The sequence below is a fragment of the Notothenia rossii genome (assembly GCF_949606895.1).
Source record: "Notothenia rossii genome assembly, chromosome: 11".
Lineage (NCBI taxonomy): Eukaryota > Metazoa > Chordata > Actinopteri > Perciformes > Nototheniidae > Notothenia > Notothenia rossii.
This window is the reverse complement of record NC_136910.1, coordinates 51378507-51401024: the sequence shown is the minus strand read 5'-3', so window position 1 is coordinate 51401024 and position 22518 is coordinate 51378507. Positions and strand designations below refer to the sequence as shown.

At 41.9% G+C, this 22518-nt stretch overlaps 1 protein-coding gene across 1 annotated transcript in view; it reads right to left on the bottom strand.

The window, feature by feature from the left end:
* The window catches only part of rxraa (retinoid X receptor, alpha a), a 103770-nt gene that overhangs the window by 3958 nt on the left and 77294 nt on the right, over positions 1-22518 (bottom strand). The window contains exons 5-10 of the mRNA XM_079659565.1: positions 19550-19729; positions 14625-14794; positions 7841-7970; positions 5704-5836; positions 4043-4134; positions 578-683 (exon numbers count right to left, since the gene is read on the bottom strand). Of these exons, the coding sequence (XP_079515691.1) occupies positions 578-683; positions 4043-4134; positions 5704-5836; positions 7841-7970; positions 14625-14794; positions 19550-19729 (811 nt within the window). The remainder of the gene's footprint in view (positions 1-577; positions 684-4042; positions 4135-5703; positions 5837-7840; positions 7971-14624; positions 14795-19549; positions 19730-22518) is intronic.

The following is a 22518-nucleotide window of genomic DNA, read 5'->3' as shown; positions in this document are numbered from 1 at the left end:
AAAACTGTCTTTTAGGAAGGATATTCACGAAGCAACACTTTGTGCACTTTAGAACATTTAGTCCCAAGTTGGTTTCACTTCAAACCTCACAGAAAAAAGAAAAGCAAACTAACACAATACTACTTTTACTAACGATGTTATTGTCACAGGCACATTTTCTATGTCGGAAATAAAATATGAGCCAGAGTTGTTCTTAATTGCTTGGTGTTAGTTGCTCATAACAATCCCTCCTAGCGGTCTTAAGTCAGTCTTTGTCTTGATATGACAAAACATCCATTTTCAAATGTTTCATATTATTGGATTGTCTAGGATGTAGGACACATTGTCTAAAGACTTAAGTATTTTCAAAGTCTTCATTACATTTTTTAAAACAGTTTTTCACAGCTAGTCTTTTGTATTACTAAAAACAATCTTATTTTTACTTTAGTTTAAAAAAAATAAATAAAAAAATTCTGGAATTAAACTAATATTGAATGAATAAAGCAAAGAGAGTAAGGTGTTATGTGTATGAAGAAAGGGGCAGATGAGGGTGAATGTGGGGATTAGCACAGTGTCATTTCTGTGTTTGTGTTCTCACCGGCCAGGCTGGTCGGGGTACTTCTGTTTGCAGTAGGCCTCTAAAGACGCGTACACTTTCTCTCTCAGAGCTTCGACCTCACCAGGATTGGACAAGCCTTTAGAGTCTGTGGAGCAGATGCAAACAAATATTAACAAACACAAAACAGCAACTCTTCAAATAATATTTAACACAAACCAAGGGGGCAGTGATCAAGTCTTTTTGTAAGCTGACCCGGAAGTTAGCCTCCACAAAAGACAATGGTGCATTTCTATTTTATTTTTGGAATATTGCTGAAAATAAGGCATGTAGCAAACATCTGTTCTACAACGTTTATAATTGTTGAAATGCAATTGCTTAAAAATAAATAGCTAACGTTGCGCTATAAATGTGCTACAACATTGTGGCTATATGTCACACCACACCGCTAAGCTAAAGAGGAACTCGTCTTAGCGTTATGTCTCATTTAATCCCTTGTAAGCAACCTCCTCTTCCAGACATGTACAAGCTTAAAACATTTAAGAGTAGGGAATTGAATAATGTACTTAACAGCCCAAAAACTCCACAAGAAAAAACATAGATTTTGAGAAGAGGAAACCCAAAAGAGCTCAAATGCTAACTCATTCCTGCAGCATTCTTTAAAGGAAGTATGTTTTCATAAGCATGTGAACACCCTTTTTATACTTTGTATTCTTCTAGTCGTTCAAATCAGAGAGAAACTCAATTGCTCAAATGGCTATTAACATTAGCATACAAAAGAGGGCAGAGCCTCACTCACTTACAAGTTGAGTTTTAACCCCGCAGGCTGGCGGAGGGCGGTTGTCACAACATTCTGGGTTACTCCAATTAGGCCTGCACTAATTTAAGCCCCGCCAGAGGACTCATCTTTGAGTCCCGACACAAACGCATCATTGATTAACATTTGGTGATGAACAAAGCGCTGCACATTTGATCAAAAATGAATGAACACTTGTTGTGAATGGCCGGACTCGAGGGCACAGTGTGGGAAAACGAGGGACTGAGGGCTTTTTTTTTTTTTTTGCCTAGCCATCCCCTATGCCACCCAACCCCCCCCCTACCCTCTACGTTTTCCGTCAGAGCAGTCTTGCGAACCCCTAATTAAGAAGGAACTGGGCCGAGACGTGAAGCGGGGCCTGGATGTGGCCTGGACAAAATGTGAAACACAGAGGATCAGTGTTTGGGGTAGACGGATCCACAGCGGCACCAGAAGGACGGAGGGAGTCGACACATCCATAGGGTTGGTTTACTGCGGTGCCATATGGGTGAGGTTTAAACACAGAACAGGCTGATAGCAGGCGTGACACATGGCTTGGCAAGACTTGCGCCTCAATTAAAGAACTTGCTGTTGGACACATTTTCATGAGCATTTCCTGATTAAATACAGATTGAATTGGTTTGAGCACAATCGATCATTATTGTCCTGTTCAGCTATTATGTTCAGCTCTCTACCTCAGTTCCGATTTCACAAGAGAAGTTCAAAGGAAACACAGAAAAGTCAAAAGTTCCTAATTATCCGGTTACATTTAATAGGTCAAGCCGAGTCACACGTTTTTTCGATACTGTTACATATTGCTGGACGATAACTCTTAGCTTGAAAGGTCGGTGTGAAACATATATAGTTTCCTCTCTGGATTATTCTGTAGGCGCGGGTGGTGAGGCTTCTCTGGATGTTTTGAAACTTTTCTTCTCGCTGTGAGAAAGTGTTGCTGTTGGATTCAATCACAACCAAATTCCTGCTGAGTCCATAAAGAAGCTCCTAACTTTTTACAACCAACTGTCAAGCGTAATGGAAGAGAGACACTTAACTACATTTTTTTGGTTGGAGTATCACTTAGCTTCAAGTCCTTAATGAGTAGCTATTTTAGTATCAGCTGTGTGCAGAAACAGTTGCACATAGATCTGCGGCACAGATCAATCTTGGGAGCAAATAAATAATAAAAAGACCAACTGCACAGGAATGCATTAGTGTTGAACAGAGGCGCTCAACAACCCAGCACTGATCTGAAATAACAATCACATATTGGAAAAGATGTCCACTGTATTGTGGATGCTTAACACGGAGCTTGGTTAAACTGTGTTCTTGAATTCAAATAGAGTTCTTCAGGGATGATATATTTTCGTAGGCTGACCTGGAAGTTAGCATTGCAAGGGCTCCCTCAAAGAAAAGCCAACGGCATTTATTAGTTGCCATTAGATTTTGGCAAAAAATAAGCTCTGTAGCGAACTAATGTTTGAGATATTTCCACGTTGTTGTTCATCGGGATAAACTCCACAAATTGACACCACTTTCAGGATTTTTAAAGACGTCAACATCACTCAGTTAGCTAAGTGTTTGGCATTATGACGTTTAGAAGTCTTATTTAGTCATTTGTTAGCAACCTCCGTTTTTATGAAACATAGAAGCCTCAGACGTTCATCAGTGGGGTATTTAAAGGTGTCCGACGGGTGCAGACGTGCTATGGTCAAAAATCATTTCCAGTAGAAGAAACATGCTGCAGCTTCGAAAACGATGCATATATAAAAGACACAAAAAAGCTGCATTGCATTTCTCCTAATGGAAATGTTTTTTCGGCCGTTGTAGCCGTAGTATTTATTGTCATAGATATTTTATGTCGTAGAACAAAAATCCAAAATCTATTAAATGTCTATTACTATAACCACAGAACATCAAACCGTCAAAAACCCTTGACTTTTACCTCATTCACACCAACGCAACTCCGGTTCAAGCTCCGTGCTAGAGCTTTTCAGGTTCAGAACCGGTTCTTCGGTTTAGCTTCGGCTCTTTTCACACTGCCCAGAGTCCGACTGGTGCTGCGTCATTGCGTCATCGTTTGCGTCATGACGTAACCGTTTGCGTGCCTGCTTCATAAAGCCAAACCACGCGGAAACCCCTCACAGCTGACACCGACAACAACAACAATGGCCGATTGTGCTCCAGCTTCCTCTGTACCTCTTCGGAAGACCGGATTCCCAGTAGGTAGCTGGTCTCTTCAGTGGACCACTGCTGCTTGTTAAGTTTCTCCATCGTTGTGTACAAACTGGATAAAACGCCGGCTTTTTGTTGTTGTTTAGGAGTTGATCCGGCCCCTGCCCCTGCCCCTGCCCCCGCCTCGACGTTAGCGTGACGTACGTGGTGCTTTTGCTCTGGCCGGACAATTTTTTGGTTCTCGGAATGAATCGGATTCCGGAGCTAAGAGGCTGCTCCGCTGCGGTGTGAACAGGAAAACCCGGTGCTTTTCAAGCTCCAGCTCCGAACCGGCCCTGAAACACCGTTGGTGTGAATGAGGTATTGGAGGCAAAGGAACCCGGAGGTTCCAACATGCTAACCCATTCCCAGGTCTTAGGACTCATTCCTCCACCACTTTACTGTAACCATGCTACGTTCCCTCTCCCTCAACAGCTCCCAGTCATGTACCTGCAGGATTCTGATTCAGCCAATGCCAGCATACACATGGTGATAGTTACCTGGGTTGAAAAGGACTATCGCTCGAAGGCACCCCAGTTCTGTCTTATCCATCTGCATGTCCCTCATTTTTGACACCAGTTCTGTGAGCACCCTGCACAAAAGAGACAAAACAAAAAAGGCAGGTGTCATTTGTAATCTTTTCTTTTGGTGATGTATCCGATGTCTTAGTTCAAGATATCAAAGAAAACCATTTGAGTGTAATTGGTACAATGTTGTATAAATGACACGCATGCAATTCCAGACTGGGGACATTACAAATATGTTTTTAACTACTATCCAGCTCAATTCTATTTAAAAAAACAAACACACGCCCACTTGTACACTCAGCCCACATGGGCACGGTTAGATGAGTGGAAAAGTTTACAACCCTGCTGCAAAGTAATTATATTTAGTACATGGCTTTCACTAAAAGGAAAGCCACAGAGTAAACACACGCTGTAATCTAACACCAGGGCTCCCACTGTCTGTGTGTGACATCACTGGTGGGAGTGTCGGTGTGTCGCTCGAACTCCTCACCCCTTGTTGACTCGGTCACACCCTCTCCTTTATTTTCCCTCTTGCTCTGTTTCTTCCTCCCCCCTCTCTTTTTTCTCCCTCGGATAGTAAAGTAAATTGTGGCTCTTCGCTCTCATTCTAATTCAATTGGTTACGCAGGGGAACAACATGGCTAAAAAAAAAATAAAAAAAAGGGAGAAAGAAGAGACTCAAGTGTTTAAGTTAATCAGTGTCTTCATTTGTATGGTGAAGAGGGAGAGGAGTAGATAAAGAAACATTATCAGCTCTCTGCATCGTAATGCTTGCCACAGTTAATGCCAGAGATGGAATATGTCCTCCGGCTGTGTGAACGGCCATCATACGGCACAGAGGCGGGGTGAGCACAGAAATAAGGAGATATTTAAAAACCAGACTGCTGTTAATGAGAGTCTGATGACAGCATCTGTAAGCGCCAGTAGTATGTACACAACCATTTTTACATTATTTACATTTTTTATTTAAAATCTATTTTTTATCTATTTGTATTTTACGCAAACAACGTTAATGGTTAATATTCATTCTGAGCTTTTCTGTGTTTCTGTGGGACCCCTGATGCATACATTTTACACATTTAATAAACCGGAGCCAATCAATAGTTTCTGTGCTGCTTGGCCTTTCAGGAGTGCAGGTGTTATATTTCAGTGGAAGAAAGCAATAGCTCATGCTGTAAAACACTTCAAATCATTCAGAGGATGTTGGAGTTTGTATCTACTGCCCTATAAGAATGATTTAGAGATCATTTTGAAATATATATGTATTAATGTATCGGCTACAATTAGTGTATTCCTTGTTATTGTTTTATTGCCTATCCTAATAGTCAAGAAAAATGTTATCACAAAGAAAAACATATATATATAAACCCGATTTTTCAAAACCTATCATTATGGCTTATTATTTATCGATGAAAGCATTAATACATGTATTAAAATACAAAGCATTAGTGTGAATAAAATGTTATCACTGTCAAAATAACTTTTCAAAAGATTGCATATGTTTTCTTTGAACTGACTTGTAAAACATTTATGAATGAACCATTTATAAAGCCATAACTTACAATGTAAAAACCCATTATAATTGAAAGTGGTAGTTCAAAGACAATAAAGTTCAGTAATACTGTAATAATAACCTGTCAAAGATGGCGCCCACTCCGGCACTATGGGCGCTGTTCCGATGGACGTGCAGCCCGGTCGCCAACAGGATCCCGTCTTTGATTGTTATCGAGCGGTGCGAGAACGACGCAATGAGGAGTTCATTCCAACCTGCGGCAGAGGGATCGAGGGAAAATATGAGAAGCGAAAAACAAGCAAATCCCTGAACAAAAGTTCACATAGCATTGAGGCAAAATGAAACTGACAACAAAGGGAGGGAATTCCAATGAATCAATTACGCTGCGCCGTAAAAGCGTGCAGATTTCTCAAGCGCGGGCATCAGGTTATTCCTGAGACATTTGAATCATGCTTTCTGAGGAGACAAGCGTGTCAAAAGGGATGAACCGCGCCTGCCATCACAATAAAGACAACAGGCTTGACGTGCCAAAGCAGGGGCTCGACGCAGAGAGCAGCGCATACACAAGACGCTGGCTTTTGAGTGACAGGGCTCCTTTAACTGTTCTGCCTGGCAACACTCGCCTCTTCTCCCCAGAGTTGAGTCGGGTATGAGAGGAGACGGGATGCTTTTATCTGTGATACAGCAGAACTAAAGCAGTTATTTATAGAAAACCTGAGAGCCGAGAAAGAGACAAGCTCTCCAGAATAATGTCTCTCCATCATTGTCTGCGCTAAGGATAAGGATTTTTTTTATTAGCGTGCGGGACAGAGTGTGTAATAGAATTGTTTTCCTCAAGGTGGATTTAGAATATAATGGTGTAATTTGGAGCGACAGGCAGGCAACAAGGACAATGTGTTGAAAGAAACCAAAAGACCTCATTTCTTGTTGGTGAATCGAAGAAAAGTGACAGATAATTCACTCCATGTTTTACGTGGCTGTCACTTTGATCGTGAGCGGTTAGCATACTTTCCCATATAGGCTATAGCACATACTCACTATGAGCTGTTGTGACCTTGGTGGGTCTGACTCTCATCTCAGTCACATGACCTGGAATTATGTCATGGTTGTGGCCTGGTTGGTGAATTTATTCTACCGAAATAGGCTACAGCTAGCCTTAGTATCTTTATTTCACAGTTTTCTAATTTCTTTCTTCGGCTACTTTTCATAGACAGTTTTCTTTTTAAATCTATATTCTATCGCCAGAGGGTATTAACTTAAGGTGACCAGATTTTAAAAATGAAAACCGGGGACATTTTGAGTTTTGCGGTCAATATGTCATTAACATATCCAATTGTCTTCACTGTTAAAGAAAAAAGGGGGACAATTCTGGTTGAATGTAATTCGAACATTTGAACTGTTGGATACAAACAGAAGGAAGACAGCTCATATATGAGACTTCAAAGGTCTTTTCTTTTGAAACTCTACATCAGATTGTCCTGATTCTCTCTGAGTGATTAGATGGGGTGTCCTATATTTGTTATTGACCGAGTAATCGCTTTTTATTTTGAAGGCAGTTTTTACAAGCCTCTACCCTAATGCATAGGATGTTCGCGCACCGCAATACAACGTGCGGGCTGGCATGAACACAGTCTGTTTACCCAGCTTTTCCTGACATGAAACGTTTTATTTCACGTTGCTATGTGTTTTTAACGTATATTAAAAAACGGGGACATTTCCGGGGACAGTTTCAACCGGGGACAGGCCAATACAAACGGGGACTGTCCCAGGAAAACAGGGACGTCTGGTCACCCTATATTAACTGCTGTTCAGAATCCTAGAAATGAAACGCCCTGTTATTTTAACCAAGGAAACACAATAGTTATTTAGCTAGCACTTAACAGCATCATATGTATCTAGTTAGCTGTTAGCATGCTGTTGAATACTTAATTGGAGCTGTATGCTAGCGGTTTAGAGTTGTATACTTGGTTGAAGACAAGGTGTTTCATATTATTTAGAACCGTTTCTCATTTATTTTACAACTTAGCTAAATTGGACATATTCTTATTATGTCCAAAAGATGCTAAATCCAAGTGGTTTTGGAGCATTTACCAGAGTTTCTACTGTAACTGGAGGGGTTTTAATGGAATACAATCCCTTATTTTCATTTATTGTCATTATTTGTTTGGTGATTTATTCAAGCACAACACATTCGGCCTGCATTTGAGGAACCTTTTCTGCTTTTTTATGACCTTTTTTATTGGCCCTTTTTGACCAACCTGCTCGTAGGAGGATGACCTGGTCGTCGAGTGGCAGCTCAGAGAAGTGTGGGATCCTCTTGGCCCACTCCACCAAAGTAAAGAGCTGCTTGTCTGCCGCCTGACAGATGTTTGTTACCGGGTCGTTGGGCTGCAGAAACAACAAAAGCACATACAAATCCTGAAGTTAGAAATATAGCACAAAACAAATGATATCCTAGTTTTAGCCTGTGTGTCTGTTTCTTGGCTGAGAGCCTGGTGTCAGGTTTAACCACCTATCAACACACTCACATATCACGTTAAGAGGAGCAAGTAGGAAGACAAAAACAAACATTGATTGTGTCCCAGCTCCTGGAGGAAATACCCGCAGAGAGCTTGCCGTGACAAAAAACCAAGCAGGCTTTTTCTTTAGGGACCTTTTTAGTCGACACACAAATCAGCCTTTCGGACAGCTAGCTCAAGAGGCCCCCCTCCCTGACACTCCACTGACACTTCACTGCATAACAAGCTCTTAGGAGTTCACTTGGGGCTTTGTTATCAGGCTGGGTAGGCCTTTAGAAAACTCCGAAAATGATTGTGCATAAGGATTATCCATATTTACTCACATTAAAACGTCTAGTTATGTGATTATTCTCCAGGTCACATGCCTAAAACATCCTTATTGGTCAGAAGGCGAATAGATTAATTCATTGCAGAGGTTCTATTCATATATTTCCATGTTTTTAATACGGTTCCAAAATAATTGTTCTCATGTGATTTTGATAAATGGTAAAAGGAAAAACGAGGAGTTCTTGTTAATGGACGTCAATGGAAATTGGCAATTTACTTCCCAAAATAGTATCAGTGACTAATAGCTCTGTGAAATAAAAGGTGAACCAAGGACAGCGCTAAAATCTTTCATTGATTTCACTACATTAGCTCTATTAAGCCTTGAAATGAGATGAGCATAAAAGATTGAAGACAGGCTCACTCGTACATGGACATACAGTATCTTTTATTTGAAAGCCTGTTATGTAAGGCGTATGCTTTTAGAGAAACCTCTCTTCACTTCAGGAGCTAAATAGTTCTCAGTGGTGAATGTTCTACATGTACTTTTGCAGTGAAAGCATGCTCAAACCCTTAGAAAGGTCTTGAATTGTAGGCCATTGTGCAAAAATGTCCATTTAATGAAAATATGTGGCAGTAATGACGGCACTGTAGCTTTTATTCTTGTTATTGTATACCTTTCTTATTCAATTCAAGCATGTTTTATTCATATGTTCTTGGCTTTTTAATAACCGTTTTAGAATATATTTAAAGGCTGTCATTGTTTTTTAAAGCACTACAAATGAACCTTGATCCATTTCCAAACAACATAAGCATATATATAGTATATTTTTTTTCGACAAAAAACGCAATGCAATTTCTCCCGCTAAGTTGTTTTGCCCCCCGTGTTCTGCTTGAAAGCAAGTACCTGCCTCCTGCAAACTGTTAAAACAAACGCTTCAACTTGTACAATTTTGAATCTGTAGTTTTGGATATGGATCTTAAGTTGGCGTGACGTTGAAGCAGCGACCCTGCTGTAGTTCGTTTATAGCATAACGTTAGCATTTTGCTTCTGGCGACTAGATTTATGATTAGAAAATTATAAAAGTAAGGTAGATTATCCGGCTGAACAAAACGCGATCCATCTCTTAAATGTGTGTCAACCACAGACCTTATTTCCAGCTATTTTCCAAAATCCTATGGAGAAATTGCATTACGTTTTTGTCGAAGGAACCGGAAATAGTTTACTTCCGGGTTTTACGATGCGTCACTCTGTAGTGTGTGAAGGGGGTTTTCTGTACAAAAATAAACCAAAATACAAAAGATAACATAATAAACCCTTCAGATGTTAAAGTTATGGTCATAACCTGTATGAGGCAAGAATTTAGAAATTAGTTCAACTAGTGGACATTTTGTTGTTTCATATAGACTCCAGCTAGATTTTAGGGAAGCTTATAATGACCCTCAATCAGAAAACTTAATCCCACAAAGAAGACTTAGAAAGGGCCGACATGTCAGAGTTTCGGTATGACAATTTAAATGGGGTGTGCATTAAGTGGAAGAAGGATCAGAGTGCCAGTTTTCCACCTCTCTTAAAACCTATTAAAAGTGCGGAGTCACACTCTGATTGGCCGAAAGGGGAATGCACCCAGCTGCTCTCAGTTATTAATTAGCAGCCAACAGGTGATCTGAATAACCTGCCATCAACTCAGGTGGATCGGGAGATTGAGCTTAAATGAATAATGAAGAGAATTAGAAGAATTAAAGAGAATCAAAGAATTAGGATATTCTAAAAATAATTCCACCTTTTCTGCTAATCGGCAGTGGCTCAGTCAGTAGGGGCTCGGACTGTAGGCTGTAGGGTCGCCGGTTCAAGTCCCTGATCAGACCTAAAATATGAAGTGTGGACTGCTACTTGGAGAGGTCCCAGTTAACCTCCTGCCCTGCCGTGGTGCCCTAGAGCAAGGCACCGGACACCCCCCCTTCCCCCCATTGCTCCTGCTGGCGCTGTACAATAGCTGCCCACTGCTCCTAGTACTAGACTCCTGGTACTAGGATGGGTTAAAAGCAGAGAACACATTTCACTGTGTGTGTGCTCTGCATGTGTGACCATTAAAGAGGGTTTCATCCCCTATTCTATTCTAATTATTTAACACACATTTACGATTGAATGAGTCTGCAACGAAGAATTTACAATATAGATGTCGCTTAAAGCTTAGTAAGGTATTGTTTTTTTGTGTTGCCTAAAAAGAGTAAACTTTCAAAGAAAAGTCCCAAAAATACTGGTATCTTCCTGAAGAAGCCGTCTATATGTAAATTGTAAGACCAGTGGGAGACCAGTGTAAGATCTCTGAGTTATTCAGTCAAGATTATCATTTTTGTGTGAAATGTAACACTTTCACTTGACACTCCAGAGACAAGGACTGCTTCTCTTAAACTGTCCCGACACATCCGACTTACTTTCTCCAAGGGGGAATTCATGAACAGTGGAGGAATACTAATGCAACACGCATACAGTGTGACTAACTCACTAAAATGTAAATCCATCTGGGCAGGGGGGGGGGTAACAAGAACCCAAAACAATACTGTCAATCTCTGATGAGTCATTTCCCCATCGTCCCAGGAGCAAAAACCCCTGATATGCATGTGTGTGTAAACAAAGACTGTACCCACACGCTTTTGTGCATATTTCAAAACAAGTAAACATTTCTTTTATTCTAAGTATCCCTGTGTGAACTCCACAAAAACAGTCAGCAACTTCTCCCCAACTTCCCTCTGCCAAATCCCCACCGATCGATGCTAAAAGCTTGCAGGATCCCGACATCAACTGCTGCTCTCAAGAGAAGATTAGTTCATGATGAAGGAGAAAACATCCCTCCACTCACGCTCTCCTTTCAAAAGTACGCAGGCCAAAGACTAGCCCTTCCTCTACTCCACATCCCTCCCTGCGGTGCGAAACTCACACTGACTGCAGAGTATCACAGATATGAAAAACTTAAACCAGACAAAGCCTACACTGTTTTTCAAAGTCGGATTTCTTCTCGACTTCGGGGGTAGAAAGAAATCAGTCGTCTTATGAATATTTTAGCGTGTGATCTCCGTGGGAGTCGTGGACGGGAGGGAAGTTCGGCGCGACAGTTTTTTTCTGAATACAGCGCTTCCACTAAAAAAAACACATAAACAGATTTGGCTAATTCATTCCAAAGCGCGGACCAAGCCAAAAGAAAGATACGCAACACAAAAAGTGGGCTTCGGTGCGCATGGCGGTCCAGCCACCCTTCTTCATAAGAACACAAGTCCCAGGGTTCTCGCGTTAAACATGGCTCATGAATGTTGAATGGCTATCTTAGCCGTGTTTACACTGACCTGGTTTCTTTGCCCCTTGTCTGCGGAGATGACAGGGGAGAGGAGCTTACACTTTCCTGCGACAATCCTCCGGCATCACATTACTGTACTTACTGTTCGAGTGGCAGAACAGCTTTTAGGATGTTATCGGACCACAATGTTCTGTCACCTATCAGCGAATAACATTAACCTCAATGTTGAAGTACAAAAGCGCACCTGGGAATATCTCGCTGCTCGACAGTTGAAGCTTTTTCTACTGTGCAGATCTGATAAGATTGGACACAAAAGGGAAACTTGAGACAGAAAGCAAAAGAAGACTTTGCTAAGTTGCTGGATTTCAGTTCAGCAGAACGGCTGCCGCAGAAAAAGAGCTGCTGTCTTTATTCCCCGACAAATCAAAGGTGTTTACAGCCACATGTTTTGTCCGCCGTGGTTGATCATCGCTGGCAACTTAAGAGAAACGCAAGGCTTGCATACTGTCCTATGACATCTCCATCACTTGAGCGGGGGACACGGAAGATTTGCCTTTCAATTTTTCATTATTCAGCTTGAACCAGACTATACTGGCGTGACATCTGAGAGAAACTTAGGTACTCATACAGATCAGTACGGAAATACATTACTCAAGTGTCCCACTTTTCTAGATTGAAAAAAAAAGAAAGAATGTCTCGTCTGGAGCGGTGGATGAATCATCAGCTAATTATCATCTAAATAACAGCAACGCTTCCTGCCTTAAGCTTAGGAAAAAAGATAAGACACTTTTATAAATTGACTCATATACGCAGCAGAACGGACATCCGGTAATAATACAAAAAGATAGAGAGCAATGCGTAAAATAGACGTAAAGAAAGCCCCCCTAGGTTAAGTGATAGATAGCATATTCTCCTCTTCCCCCCCTCCTTATGAAAAGTGCTCTCCCTGTCTGACTGAAGGGACATTACTAACGCCTGTTTAACTCCTGTTCTAGGTCACCATGAGATAAACACACTTTATTCAGGTTGGCAAGACCCCGGCCATTAGACAGTGGCGGTGGCCTATTCATGAAGTACACTCATGGCCCGGGCCCTGTGATTCATTATAGCACGGGGCAGTGACTCTCAATGGAGACCTCACAGAAGGGGGGAGGACACAGAGAGAAGGGGAGTCCTTGTGGTCGGGACAGCCTGAACGAGGATTCTCTGCCAACATCCTGGGCTCCAAATGGTTAGAGGGTCAGTTCAAAGGGATGATTTCCTTGATTGCTTTTAGTTGTATCTGGCAATGTTTTACAGGCTCAGGTATTATATACAATAGGAGCTGTTTTCTCCGTTTGGAACGCCCAATTCCTGATGCTCTGCTGTCCTTTCACTGTTGCTGTTGGACTTCTGCACTCGTAACCACATGCCAGCAAAGAACATCAGCAGGAGGCCATAACCAACCAAAAGCTCCTAGTACATCAACAACAACAACAACGCTCCCTTGCTTCCAAGCATGGCGAGCAATGTGGTTTTGGTGGTGCTTACAAAGGACATTTGTAAAACTCAAACCTTCACTCTTTTCAGTTCTAATGTTTTGGGGTTGCAGCCAACGTTTCAGAGATGAATATCGAAGTGGAAACTTATTTCCTGGTTTATGACTCGTTCCTGCACCAGTCTATAATAGCAAGAGTTTCTTATATCAAAATACTATGTTATACAACATGGATATACAATTGCTCAAAAAACTCATCCAATCCACACTACTGTTAAACTTTAACAAATTAAGGGTATCTATAGTTTTAGCAACTTGAAGAGAGTTAAGAGTTTTGTAGATTTTTTTAATATGATGCGAGTCAGATATTATTCCACTTTGAAAGTCAAATTTGGAGTCGTGCACATCTGTATTTTAATGCGGTTTTCATCTCGTCTGCAGTACTTTAGAAACCCTTCTATTCATTGCGTCAGGCAGGCAGCGGGCATCGAGGGACCCATCAGGCTGAGCTCAAACACACTCAGTGCATTAGTGTGTCTGAGCTGCCAGCCGCTCCCCCGTGACACCCCCACTCCTTCTCCCTCTCCCTTATGTCAACGCTCATCTCTTACATTTCCATCTTTCCCCCCCCCAAAAAAAAGCTCCAATTTACTCACATAACAGCCCTCACATTTCTACCTTTACTTCATAGGACATGTCCCTCCCCTGAAGCATATTAATTCCCCCCCCCACCTCTCTTCTTCTCTCACCCTACTTCCTCGCTGCTGCTCTGTTTCTTATGTTCTTGCAGAATTTCCAGAGGATGCCGAGGCTTTGTGCAGTGCTTTCAGGAACTAGTCTGCCTGTTGCATTATTCATCACTCTTAGTCTCCTCTGTGTCAAAGACAGCCCACAGTGCCCAGCTGATACTGAGGGGATATATGAGGCAACGCACAGCTGAGCAAAGGAGCTGATGCAAGGTGAACAAGTAAAGCAGCACTCTAGACTACAAGCAGTCACTCCAAAGGGACTGAAAGAGGGAGGACACACAGTAATCATATCCATCTTTACCGGCAGATAGACTTCCTGACTGACAACTAAAAGCTGTCAAAAGTATCTTTCCAAACCGAATGTCCCAATTCCAATCTGCATGACAATCATTTTTGAACGATAAGCAATATGTTTATTTACACTGAAAACTGACAAACGCCGTTATGTTGTGTGCGGTTTCACCTCTGAAATTTATTTCAAAAATGATATCAAGGAGCAACATGCAGCTGGAATAACATAAAATGTAAGTGGACAATGTTAGGACAGCGCCAGGGAGATTTTGGAGAGCAGATTAAGCTCATACTTGGTGAGAATTGACCATAGTAACCAGTATAACCTATACAATGTACGAGTTTTTAACCCCCACCCCTAGATGTATACACACAAAGTGTTTATGTGTGTGATGACTTGTTGCAGAATGATACGGGATGTGAGTGTTTGCAAAATAGCAACTTACCGAGTTGGATGGCGCACCAAGGTTGGTCTCGATGTAGGTCTCGGTTTTAGGTTCCACCGCCTGCTCAGCCTCCAGGATCTTCTCCACGGGCATGTCCTCGTTGGCGCAGCCGGTGGACTCCACCTCGTTCTCATTTCTCTCCTTGGCTCGCTGGCGCTCCTCCTGAACGGCTGCATGTAACAAAACTGGTTCCGGTCACTACTGCTGTTTTTTGTTTTGTTCTCTTAATACAATGTCAGCATGCATGTGTGTGTTAAAGGGAAGACTCAGGGTTGAAGGCTTACAGAGTTAGCATTACTCAGCAAGGTTTTAAAGATCTTAAAAGGGTTTTCTAGGAAAATGACTCCATACTGTACAAGTAAAGTAGCTGCATTGCTTTCTATCGCTATTCCTTGGTTCTTTTAGCTTACTGTTTTGGTTCACACACATTTAAATGTTGTTTAATCTCATGCAGCAGCAGTCAGCAAACATCTTAAAAAATCTATTCAATTTGTCAATTATTTGCAAAGATAAAAAAATATCTGCCAATCTGTCAATGCAGGGAAGTTGTGCCACCAATTTCGAAATCAACTTAAAAAAAATACTTTACTAAAATAAATGATGCAACATGTATCTGATATTGAATGTCTTGATAAGGCAGATTCATTTTGTTATGCAATGCAGTTGTAGATGGAACTGCTTTCGACACTGAATCTTTCCTCCGTTTAAAGACTTGAACTCTGAACAAACAAATTGTTCATAGTCTAGTTTGCCCTTATTTGTATTTACACACACAAACTTGTACATACAATATGTGTGTGCATGCTTGAGTGAGTATTCCCTTGTATGTGTCAAGTCTGCATGTGTGAGGGCCTGCTTTGTGTCTCGGTAAGCCAGATAAAAGTGCATGACCCTGTATGCGTTATGCCATTAAACATATCCAAGAGAGTTCAATCATCAAGTATTCCTTTGACAGTGCGGATAGAATTTATTAATGACCTTAGACCAACATTATGTGTAACACAGTAGCATGGAAATGTTCAAGAGCCTCTCGTAGCCTCCTTATCAAAGAGACGTGTTTTTTTATGTAGTGCTCGATGACAAACAGCTGGATTCTTTTATATACAAATCATTTATGGACACATAAATAATATATGGTCTGTCACTGCTTCTTTAAGACATGCGTGGTAGCCAGAATAGCTTGGATCAAAAAAAGAGCATGAGTCAATGAAGACTGTGTCTCGTAGTTCCTTTTTTTGTTTTTCGTGTTGTGTGTAAAAGCGGGTTAAAGCACAACTTGGTTCTGTCGTGTGATTGGCTTGGCGAGGAGACACAGGAAGTGGTTTGTGTGCTGTGCAGACACCAGCTCACTGCGGCTGAGTCAAGAGAAACCGCACGTCCACCCTCAAGTGAGGATGGAAAAGACGCCTGTGTGTGTGTGTGTGTGTGTGTGTGTGTGTGTGTGTGTGTGTCTTGTCTTTTCAAAAGCTATCATTTACCTAATTCAAGAAACCGCAAGGAAAGTGCTGTGGCTTTTTTATACGTTTATCCTCCACTCATGAATTAATGTGAAACACTTTTGATGATTAAGCACTTTTGGAGAGCCAACGTTAGCACACACACACACACACACACACACACACACACACACACACACACACACACACACACACACACACACACACACACACACACACACACACACACACACACACACACACACACACACACACACACACACACACACACACACACACACACACACACACACACACACACACACACACACACACACACACACACACACACACACACACACACACACACACACACCTGGAGAACTGTCTTGACTCAAAAAACACATATCACACAGTACACAGGGTTTGCAGGATGATCTGTGTCCTTCCCTTACTCTGGTTTCTATTCCAAGTCCTGAATCATAGAGGCCGTGGTCTTGTTGGAAGGGTTGTTGTGGGGGGGGGGGGGGGCAGGGGTTGTTAGAAGAGGAGAGGGAAAGGGGCCCCGTTTTAGAGGAACTGCAGTCTGGCGGTGGAGGTCAGCCCAAGGGTAGAATACTTGTGTTGGGAGTCAGAGAGAGGTGAGGAGGGCTGAAATCATGTTAGCTTTATTTCCCCCACCCACCCCCGTACACCCCCACCCCCACCCCCACCTCCACCGTCCTCCTCTCCTCTCCTGACTGGGAGAGCATAAATTCATTTAATCCTGTTTTTCTGTGGATTCGCTTAGCCTTTTGGGCTACTGCTGCCTTGTTCTCTAACCACAGCCCTCGGGGTGCATGGGGAGAGGCTTAGGCGGCGCTGAGAGTGAGGCGAAAAAAGAGGCAGTAAATGATAATATCCTTGAAAGGAGTAAGGAGCCTAACAATGATATAAATAAAAGCAAGAAGAACAGGAGCGCAGGCCAAGCAAAGGTCACGACAAATTGGCCTTGGATAGAATGTAACCTTCCAAAAAGCATTTATCCCAAAACACTGTGTACCTTGTTGTTCACTCACCTTTAAATGGGGAAGCTACTTGCTACACCCGCTAAGTGGCTCGGTATAATCTAGACTCTCTGTATCTGCATTCTGTGGTGATCATAATAGGGAGAGGCTGTGATTGATTTGTCCAATGTGCGAAAGTGTGCTGCTGAGAGCGCTAATATTTTGAACACCCTCATGGAGTGTTAAAATTCACACCTGACTAACAGGTTTTTTCTTTTTTTCTCCTCACACGGGCCGACCCTTCCTTTAATCGTTCCTCGGAGATGCTTTACTGTACTGCCCGACAATCAAAGGAGGTATTCAAGGCATTGTTTACAATTCAGGGTTGCTCTCGGAGACTGGAGAGTGATGAGTGAAGCATCAGATAAATATAACCTTTTCAAACAAACCCATTTTTCCAGGGAGTATTAAGATAAAATCAATTTGTGCATTAAGAGGGAACGCCTGAGTGAAAAGGCTACAGTGTTCATTTATACAGTGTGTACATTGTGTCCTGTTCCCATGACGATACATGGCTAAGGCTATTTGTTTTCCAATGCCACTTGGTCGTATTCCAATACATTTTGAATTATGCAGCTGATTCTAATAATTGCTTTTAATTCAATTTTTGTTGTTGCTAATTTCTAGACATTCACTTTCTTTAAAGGGTATTTTAATCAGTAAATTAATGCATCTCTTTTTACATAATCTGGATAAACATATATCTGCATATGAACGCTAAATCGTGAGCAACGGGACGGACATTAGTGTTCTAGTTTTTGGTTTGTAGTCCAAGTAGTATTATCCTATCACAGTTGAGTGAGATTTGTTTGAAAGCAGGTAAACAATCCATTTGAATAGGCAAAATGGCAGTCTTGGAACCCTAATAACGACAACCGTGATTTTTATTTGCATCTACGTTTAATCAGCAAAAGAATGCTTACTTTTCAATTGGACTCTTTTTAACCAACTTATTTGACCCTGTTGATGACGGGTTAAAAGTACTTGCTCTAAGGAAGCTACATTTAGAAGCACCTGTAGCTGAGACAGACTTGAATATAACATGGTAATGAAACATTAAGCATGTAAACGTCACAGTGGATGAGTCTATAATCCTCAGTCTGTACTGAGAGAGGTCAGGGTTTATTATGCGCTGGCGGAGAAGTGATTTAAGTTTGCAGGAATGTCGGATGGTTGCATCTTGAATAAATCCTTTAATGGCGAAATGAAGCTCTTCCTGTCCACAGCGGGATTATGTTATCTGACTTTGAAAACTATCAACGACGCACTGAGGTCTAAAACATTGCAATGTTTGTTGTCAGGATGCTGTCTAAAGTATCATGAGTAAAACAAATGAGTCTGCCCTTTGTCAATGTTATGGCTGTAGTTGTCAGAGTAGATGCTCCGATAAACACTGGCTTTACATAAAGCCTTGTTATGTTTATGTAATTAATGCAGTTTGAATTTCTCCTTTACATGGATACAAAAGACGTAGATGCTCGTATACACACAGGCATTACATAAAGCCTTGCTATGTTTATGTTAAAGACGCCTGTTATAGTTTTAATGTCTGTCAAATAGTTGACAGAGATATCATTTGAAAGATTGATGAACGGTCTGTCCTCACACAACCACACGTTCTGTACATGAGGCCTCACCATCATCTGATTAAATCTCAGTCTCCGTTTGAAAAGGGAAGGAGCAGTATGTGCATTCCACCAGTAGCCTCTCATTTGAGGAATGTGGTGCACGCTTCCCCCAGTGCCTTTCAATTACAAGACATTATCCAATTTGACAATACAATATTTCGCGTTCCTGAAAACGAGCCTGTTTCCCAATAACTAGGTAGGCTGTCCAACATAACTTTAAAGTTTAAGCGAATAATAAGGAGCATGCAAGGGCACGCACGGTGACATCCAGAGGATACAGAGGGAGTAAAAGTTTGTATTCCTTCAGTCTACATCAGTGAACTCCCCGAGGACTGCCAGTTCTCTGAAACGCTCACTCTCTTTAACATCCGGCAATACTTCTGGGATGCCTGCGCCTGCAACAGCTGAATGTATTATTCCCCCCCCCCCCCCATGGAAGTGCTTGAAGCAGAACATTTTTAAATACAGTAGAGCCCATGGCTGCAATGCACAGCGTGATGCGGCAGAGCAGAGGTACAGCTGCAAGTGCTTCTGTAAAATTGGATGGAGGCAGAATGGGGAAAAGAAAGTTGCTTTACTTCTAGGAAGCAAGAAAAGGGCATCTTCCAACCTTGGTCGTGTCTCGTGGGCTAACCATATTGAGTTGAATAAAATGTTCTAGCTAAGATTAGTCAAATGAGACCAGAATGAAGCAGCATATTTGCCTCCGAGAACCAAACCATCAGTCTACAGTGTGAGTGTGTGTTGTATGTGGATTAGTATAGGTGTGAGGGAATGGTTAAGTGGGACTTTATCCTCTACGGTATGTGCTGTACCTTCTCTCTTCATGCCCATGGCTAGACACTTCTGGTAGCGGCAGTACTGGCAGCGGTTCCTCTGGCGCTTATCAATGACACAGTGTTTGCTGTCGCGACAGGTGTAGGACAGGTCTTTGCGCACCGTCCTTTTGAAAAAACCTTTGCAGCCTTCACAGCTGTACACGCCGTAGTGTTTACCTGGGGACAGAAAGAGACACAGGTGGTTTGTCCAATGCATATAGAAATGATTTCAAGCCTAGTTCATGTGAGAACTACCAATCTTTACAGTCCAAGATAAAGCAACAGCATATAAGAACCTCTTTTCAGGAAGCAAAACACAAATTATTATCAAACATGTTAATTGATTGGTGTGACCCGTGGCTCAGGGTAAATGGAAGTCTACCATAGGTATTTAAGTCGCATTGGGTCAAATCTTCAACTAAATGACATTTATAATAATGTAATCATGAGGTTAGTGTAGATCAGGGGTCACCAACCTTTTTTAGGATGAGGGCTACTTTCAAAAAATAAAGCAAGTCGGGGGCTACTTTTACTCCTCTTTTCTTTTTTTTTTTTGCAGTGTATATATTTTATATTTATATATTATATGCTTACCTTTAACCTTTGTGTGCTGTTTGGGTCTGTGGGACCCGTTTTCAGTGTTTACTAAAAGAAAATGTATGCAATTTAATAATTTTAACCTGCTTTATTTGGGGGTGGACCTCACATCCTCTAGGGGGGGCCTCACGTCCTCCAGGGGGGATCTCACATCTTCTAGGGGGGTCCTCACCTCCTCTAAAAGATTTTTTTTTAAATGTTGAAGTGAAATGCACCAATCTGCTGCACTTTGAGTACAAAATGAATTTATGGATACAGCTCTCAACACTCATACTAAAGGGAGCTGTATACTTTTCAATACTCCAATCATCTTTAGAATATTATCACAACCAATAACAAATCATTTAAACTGGTTTATTCTTATCTTATGTTACCTAATTAGCATTCTTTCTTTTTATTTATGCATATTTTACTAATCACTCCCCTTTTAAACTGTTTTTTGTACTGTCCTATAGTACACACTGGAATGACTTCTTACTTTATCTATATTAAATAGATAAAAGTGTGCTCTCCCTAGCTCTCTCTCTCTCTCGCGCTCGCGCTCGCTCTCTCTCTCTCTCTCTCTCTCTCTCTCTCTCCCTAGCTCTCTCGCTCGCTCACAGAGGCTGTGTGCTCCTCCTTGGCGATGACGGGTTGCATTAAAAAATAATAATAAACATATTTGTAAAGTGGGAGGACACAAACGGGATTTCGAAAAGTGCGGGGGACATGTCCCCCCTGTCCCCAGTGGAGATTACGCCATGCCTGTGTGTGCGTCAAGTGGAATAAATATATATGCAAGTTACAACACACACAGAGTAAAACTCTGCTCCTCATGTGTTGTATAGGCTGGCATGATAGGCTGTTCAATGGGGCTGATGTGTTGTGGAGATTCTGCCAGAAGGAAAATCAGCAGGGAGGTGCCACATTGCTTTTCTTCCCGACTGCAACGCTGGTCCCGCAAATCAAGCAAAATGTGATTGGTCGATATTCATTGTGGGGGTGGGGGAGGAGGGGTGTTAGATAGATATACTGTAGAGTTGTAGTAAGTAGATAGAGTTCGCTATGATTTAGGTTTCGTTTATGCATAGAGTAGATTATTTTAATTACATTTCCTTTTTTGTTTTGGATTTGCTTGGCGAGCTATTTTTAGAACATGCCCGGCGGGCGACTCACGTTGCCCCTGCGGGCGACTGAGTGACTACCCCTGGTGTAGATGGTGCATTAGCATCAGTTATCAGTTATCAATAAAGGGGGCGGCTTAGGCTCAGGGGGTAAATTGGCACCTGTCATTCAGAGTGCAATGGTTTGATCCCCAGACCCAGCAGTCAATATGTCCAAGTGTCCTTGGGCAAGATACTTAATCCAAAATTGCTCCTGCAGATATGAAGTCTACATTATTGAAGTGTATGTAAGTTACTTGTGGTAAGAGCATCAACTAAATGACATATCATGTAATGTAAAAGAGTGTTTGCGCGGGGTTATGCCGAGGTGACTAGGGTAAAAATGATAGGGCCTACAGGAGGTCAGCTGCAAGGAGGGCCCTCATGGATTGGCGTTACGGTGCTTTTCTCATGTTGTGGTACAGGACAAACCGTCTCTTTCTCCTGTTCCTAACAGCTCTTTTTTGTTGTATATGATGGATCGAGGCCTTTGAATTCCCCAGGGTTGCTCTAACTGTTTCTTTGTTAGCTGCTCTGACCACCAGAGAAGATAAATAAAGCCGCCGCACACAGTTAAATGAAGCATGACTCGCTATTAAACATTGTTTTGATTTCCCCCCTTTGGGTGCATGGGGGCGATGACGCAGGATGACACTGAAACCGTCCGATGAATTAGACATCCAGCTTCAGCCTGGGGGGTGAAAAACCTTTCCCATGAGTGACGGGTTGTTCCTGGTTTCCCTCCTACACAGCCCTTCTCTATTTGAGCGTAGGTTTCATCAGACCGTACAATCTATTGCATGTCTCACGATGTCAGTTTCTTTCATGTGCCTTTACGCTCATGCATCATAAGCAGGAGTGGCTTCTTTGATTGCCATTTAGCCCAGATGTATGAAGAATTCCAATGATTGTTGTCCTTCCAGGAAAGATCTCCCACTGCAAGAAGCTGCAGAGTGTAGTTCTGCCAGAGCGGTCCACAGGGCCGGTCTCTGACCAAAGTTCATCCTTGGATCTTCTTCCGAGGTTTCTCATTGTGGTCGGAGCAACAGCTTTGGTAAAACGTTGGGTAGTCCCCATTTCATGTGTAATCCCAGCTGTCGAAAAAGTATTTGTATACCTTTGCCGACAATTCTTCCTTAGATTATACATTAAATTCCAAGGTATTCCTGGTAAGGCTTTGAATCATGTGTTTTTTTAACTGGCATCTGCAATCAATGTCACTTGAGT